A 5,526-nucleotide genomic window follows, 5' to 3' on the forward strand; every position below is an offset into this window, starting at 1 on the left:
TGATTGAGTACCCTGAGAGAGTGAGTACGCGAGATTTCCATTGTAGTGTACCACATACATCATGTACAGTGGCATGTAGGTATAGAAATTTCATATCCCTCATATCATTCAGAGTTGATCTATTTTACTTGTATTGAGGTTTTATCCGATGAACTTGAAAGCATGCCTACATTTCTGTGCTGTTATTTCTATATTGAACTGTACTTGCTGAGTTCGTCACTACTTTCAGTACAAAGGTTAGATTTGTTACTTATTGAGTTGGTTGTACTCACACTACACCCTACACCTCGTGTGCAGATCCAGGTGCTTCCGGTCACGACGGTTGCTGAGTTGCAGAGTCCGGACCTTCAGAGATCATCGAGGTAGTCGCTTGGCATTTACAGACCATGACTCTCCTCCCTTATCTTTCATTTTATTTTTCAGTTTTATTTTCTAGACGGTGTACCAGATTATATCTTTATGTAGATGCTCATGTACTCGGTGATACCTCGGTTTTGGGAAACAGTATGTATTGAGTTATGACTTCCTATCTTGCTTTTAGAAGATTTTCCTTTAATTAAACTATTTTCGTATCTGTCAAAGATTTAAAGTGTTGGAAATATATGAGTAGTCGGCTTGCTCAGTACTATGATAGGCGCCATCATGACAGGTTAGTTTTAGGTCGTGTCAAGTTGGTATCGGAGCCTAGGTTACATAGGTCTGACGAGTCATGAGCAAGTTTAGTAGAGTCTTGCGGATCGGTACAGAGACATCCGTACTTATCTTCGAGAGGCTACCGAACCCTTAAGAAACTTCTCATTCTTGTATTCTTATCGTGCAGATTTGTTGATTCCGGTAACTAAACTTCTGTTATTCTATTTTCTCACAGATGGTGAGGACACGTGCTACTGGATAGGGCGAACAGCCACGAGTACCACCGGTTAGGGCCATGAGAGGCCGAGGTTACAGCAGGGGACGTGGTAGGGGTAGAGGTGCAACTCGTACAGCAGTTAGAGCAACACCTGTAGATCCACCAATTGCTCTAACTCAGGAGCAGGTACCAGATATGGTTGAGCCAGTGGGTCTAGCTCTGGCACCGGCTATGCCCATTGTGATTGCAGGGCTTCAGGAGGCTTTGTCTAAGATTTTGACTATGTGCACCAGCCTTGCTCAGGCAGTTTCTGTTCCAGCCGCAACAGCCACCTTCCAGGCCGGGGGAGGTACTCAGACTCCCGTCGCCCGTACTTTAGAGCAGATGATGCAGGGACTTTAGACACCGGGGGTACCACTAGCCCAGCCGGTTACAGCTGCTTAGGCCCAGATGAGTCCCGTTATGACTGATGATGAGCAGAGGAGACTAGAGAGATTTGGGAGACTCTAGCCTTCATCATTTAGTGGGGCTGAGTCTGAGGATACCTAGGACTTTTTGGACAGGTGCTAGAGAATTCTTCGCACGGCAGGTATTCTAGAGACCAGTGGGGTCTCATTACTACTTTTTAGTTTACTGGGGCTGCCTTCAGATGGTGGGAGGCTTATGAGAGGCACATGTCGGTCGGTGCAGTACTACTTACATGGCATGAGTTCTCCGTTCTCTTCTTGGAGAAGTTCGTACCGCAGTCTCGCAGGGAGGAGCTGCGCAGACAGTTTGAGCAGCTACGTGAGGATGGCATGTCTGTGACCCAATATGAGATGAGGTTTTTAGAGTTGGCTCGTCACGCAGTTTGTTTGGTTCCCGCTGATAGGAAGAGGATTAGGAGGTTCATTGATGGCCTCACATATCAACTGCAGTTGCTTATGACTTGGGAGAGGGTATCTGGTGCTACTTTCGACTAGATGGTTCATATTGCTCGGCAGATAGAGATGGTCCGTAGTCAGGAGCATGAGGAGAGAGAGGCCAAGAGGCCTCATGGTCCCAGTGGTGTTCATTCTAGGGGACAGTCTTACCACAACAGGGGTCGTCCTTATAGGCCCGCTCAGATGGCTCGTCTAGTTCACCGTGGTGTATCATCTAGCCATGGTTCATACAGTGCCCGTACGGGCCAGTCATCTCTTAGTGGTCTTCTAGTTCAGAGTTCATCCCGTGCACCATCAGTTTAGGGTTCATCTGTACCAGGTTCTTCTGACAGTTATTCTGGTTCTCAGGGTCACCCTCAGTACTTGCCGCCATTGTCTGAGAGGGGTTGTTTTAAGTGTGGAGATTTGGGTCACTTAAAGAGACATTGCCCTCGCTTTCGGGAGGTCCAACTTAGTAAAGGAGTCAAACTATGACTTCAGCACCAGTTACTTCACCAAGCGCCTAACCAACACCTGGTGGGGCTCAGGCAGCTAGGGGTCACCCTAGAAGGGGAGACCGATTAGGTGGCGGCCAAGCGATCTATGCTCTTCCTGCCAGACCAGATGCCGTTGCTTCAGACACAATGATCACAGGTATTGTCTCAGTATGCGACAGTGATGCTTCTGCATTATTTGACCCTGGTTCCACTTATTCGTATGTATCATCATATTTTGCTCGTTATATGGATATGAACTATGAGTCCCTAGTCTCATCTGTTCATGTATCTACGCCGGTAGGCGATACTATTATTGTGGACCGTATATATCGGTCATGTGTAGTGACCATTGAGGGATTGAAGACTAGAGTTGATCTCTTATTACTTAGTATGGTTGATTTCGACGTGATCTTGGGTATGAATTGGTTGTCTCCATGTCATGCCATTCTGGATTGTCACACTAAGACTATGACATTGGCGATTACGGGGTTGCCAATGATAGAGTGGAGAGGTTCTCTAGACTATGTACCCAGCAGAGTGATTTTATATTTGAAGGCCCAACAGATAGTTAAGAAGGGGTGCTTATCTTATATAGTCTTTGTAAGGGATGTTGGAGCTGATACTCCTACTATTGATTCTGTTTTGGTGGTGCGAGACTGTCCGGATGTGTTTCCTGCAGAACTGCCGGGAATACCGCCCGACAGGGATATTGACTTTGGTATTGACTTGATGCTGGGCACTCAGCCCATTTCTATTCCTCTGTACTGTATGGTGCCGGCTGAGTTGAAAATATTGAAAGAGCAGCTTTAGAAACTTCTTGATAAGGGGTTTATTAGGCCTAGTGTGCCGCCTTGGGGTGCACCGGTTCTGTTTGTGAAGAAGAAAGATGGTACTATGTGGGTGTGCATCGACTATAGGCAGTTGAACAAAGTTACAATCAAGAACAAGTATCCTTTGTCGCGTATTAATGATCTATTTGACCAGCTTCAGGGAGTGAGAGTGTTCTCTAAGATTGATTTGAGGTCTGGGTATCACCAATTGAAGATCGCCCCAACATCATTCATGCATCTGATGAACAATGTATTTCAGCCTTATCTCGACTCGTTTGTCATAGCATTCATTGATGATATCTTGGTGTACTCTCGTAGCTAGGAGGAGCATGCTAGTATTTGGGGATTGTGTTGCAGCGATTGGGGGAGGAGAAGCTTTATGCCAAGTTCTCCACATGTGAGTTTTGGCTTAGTCCAGTGGCGTTCTTGGGGCACGTGGTATCCAATGAAGGGATTAAGGTGGATCCAAAGAAGATAAATGCGGTTCAGAGTTGGCCCAGACCGTCTTCAGCTATGGAGATTCGGAGCTTTCTCGGCTTGACCGGTTATTATCGTCGTTTCGTGGAGGGCTTCTCGTCTATTGCATTGCCTTTTAACAAATTGACCCAAAAGGGTGCTACTTTCAGGTGGTCGGATGAGTGTAAAGAGAGCTTTCAGAAGCTCAAGACTGCCTTGACTACATCTCTAGTTCTAGTTCTACCTTCAGCTTCTGGTTCTTACACATTATATTGTGATGCTTCTTGAATTGGTATTGGGTGTGTCTTGATGCAGCGGGGTAGAGTAAGTGCTTATGCTTCGCGTCAGTTGAAGCCCTCTGAGAAGAACTACCATGTTCATGATTTGGAGTTGGCTGCCATCGTTCATACATTGATGATTTGGAGGCATTATCTCTAGAGTGTGTCTTGTGAGGTATTTACGGATCATCGGAGACTCCACCACTTGTTCAAACAAAAAGATCTAATTTTGAGGCGAGATGGTTGGAGCTGCTAAAGGACTATGATATTACTATTCTGTATCATCCCGGGAAGGCCAATATGGTAGCCGATGCCTTGAGTAGGAAGGCAGTGAGTATGGGTAGCCTTGCATTCATTCCTGTTGGTGAGAGACCTCTTGCAGTTGATATTTAGGCCTTGGCCAACCAGTTCATGAGATTAGATATTTTGGAGCCCAGCCGGGTTCTAGATTGTGTGATTTCTCGGTCTTCCTTATTTGATCACATCAGAGAGCGCCCGTATGATGATCTCCATTTGCTTGTCCTTAGGGAGACGATGATGTCAGAGATGTTACTATTGGAGATGATAGGGTGTTGAGGATGCAGGGTCAGATTTGTGTGCCTAATGTAGATGGGCTACATGAGTTGATTCTTGAGGAGGCTCACAATTCACGGTATTCCATCCATCCGGGTGTCGCGAAGATGTACGAGGACTTACGGCAACATTATTGGTGGAGGATAATGAAGAAGGACATAGTGGGTATGTAGCTCGGTGCCTAAACTGTCGGCAGGTGAAGTATGAGCATCAAAGACCGGGTGGATTGCTTTAGAGGCTTGAAATTCCAAAGTAGAAATGGGAGCGTATCACCATGGATTTTGTAGTTGGGCTCTCACGGACTTCGAGGAAGTACGATGCTATTTGGGTGATTATGGATCGGCTGACCAAGTCCGCACACTTCATTCCAGTTAGGACTACTTATTCTTCAGAGCGGTTGGCTGAGATTTACATCCGCGAGATTATTCGCCTTCACGGTGTGCTGGTATCCATCATTTTAGATCGGGCACACAGTTTACATCGCAATTTTGGAGGGCAGTGCAGCGTGAGTTGGGCACCCAAGTTGAGTTGAGTACAATATTTCACCCTTAGGCGGACAGACAATCCTAGCGCACTATTCAGATATTGGAGGATATGCTACATACTTGTGTCATAGATTTCGGGGGTTCTTCGGATCAATTTCTGTCACTCGCGGAGTTTGCCTACAACAACAGTTACCAGTCGAGCATTCAGATGGCTCCGTATGAGATTTTGTATGGGAGACAATATCGATCCCCGGTGGGTTGCTTTGAGCTGGGTGAGGCTAGGTTATTGGGTACTGACTTGGTTCAGGATACTTTGGACAAGGTTAAATTGATCCAGGATCGGCTTCTCACGACGCAGTCTAGACAGAAGAGTTACACCGATAGGAAGGTTCGTGATGTTGCTTTCATGGTTAGGGAGAAGGTACTGCTCAAGGTTTCACCCATGAAGGTGTTATGAGATTCGGGAAGAAGGGCAAGTTGAGCCCTCAGTATATTGGCCGTTTGAGGTACTTTGGAGGATTTGAGAGGTGGATTACAAGCTTGCCTTGCCACCTAGTTTGTCGATTGTGCAGCCAGTATTTCATGTTTTTATTCTCCGAAAGTATGTCGGTGATCCGTCTCATGTTCAGGATTTCAGCATAGTTCAGTAGGAAGG

General features: G+C 46.2%; 1 protein-coding gene across 1 annotated transcript; it reads left to right on the forward strand.

Annotated features, from left to right (window-relative positions):
* The first annotated feature begins 928 nt into the window (after positions 1-928).
* Positions 929-3,059, forward strand: LOC138893691 (uncharacterized). The gene is made up of 3 exons (XM_070178342.1): positions 929-1,199; positions 2,093-2,217; positions 2,301-3,059. Exons 1-3 carry the CDS (start codon positions 929-931, stop codon positions 3,057-3,059), a joined length of 1,155 nt encoding a protein of 384 aa, XP_070034443.1.
* The last annotated feature ends 2,467 nt before the right edge of the window (positions 3,060-5,526 follow it).

The sequence above is a fragment of the Nicotiana tomentosiformis genome, chromosome 6 (genome assembly GCF_000390325.3).
Source record: "Nicotiana tomentosiformis chromosome 6, ASM39032v3, whole genome shotgun sequence".
NCBI lineage: Eukaryota > Viridiplantae > Streptophyta > Magnoliopsida > Solanales > Solanaceae > Nicotiana > Nicotiana tomentosiformis.

What these genes read in the sequence shown, in the direction of transcription:
- LOC138893691 (XM_070178342.1), top strand. Translation starts at nt 929, where the DNA reads ATGAGAGGCCGAGGTTACAGCAGGGGACGTGGTAGGGGTAGAGGTGCA. An exon ending in CACCTTCCAGGCCGGGGGAG is followed by an intron (nt 1,200 to 2,092) that starts GTACTCAGACTC and finishes CATCTGTACCAG; the next exon opens with GTTCTTCTGACAGTTATTCT. An exon ending in ATTGCCCTCGCTTTCGGGAG is followed by an intron (nt 2,218 to 2,300) that starts GTCCAACTTAGT and finishes GGTGGGGCTCAG; the next exon opens with GCAGCTAGGGGTCACCCTAG.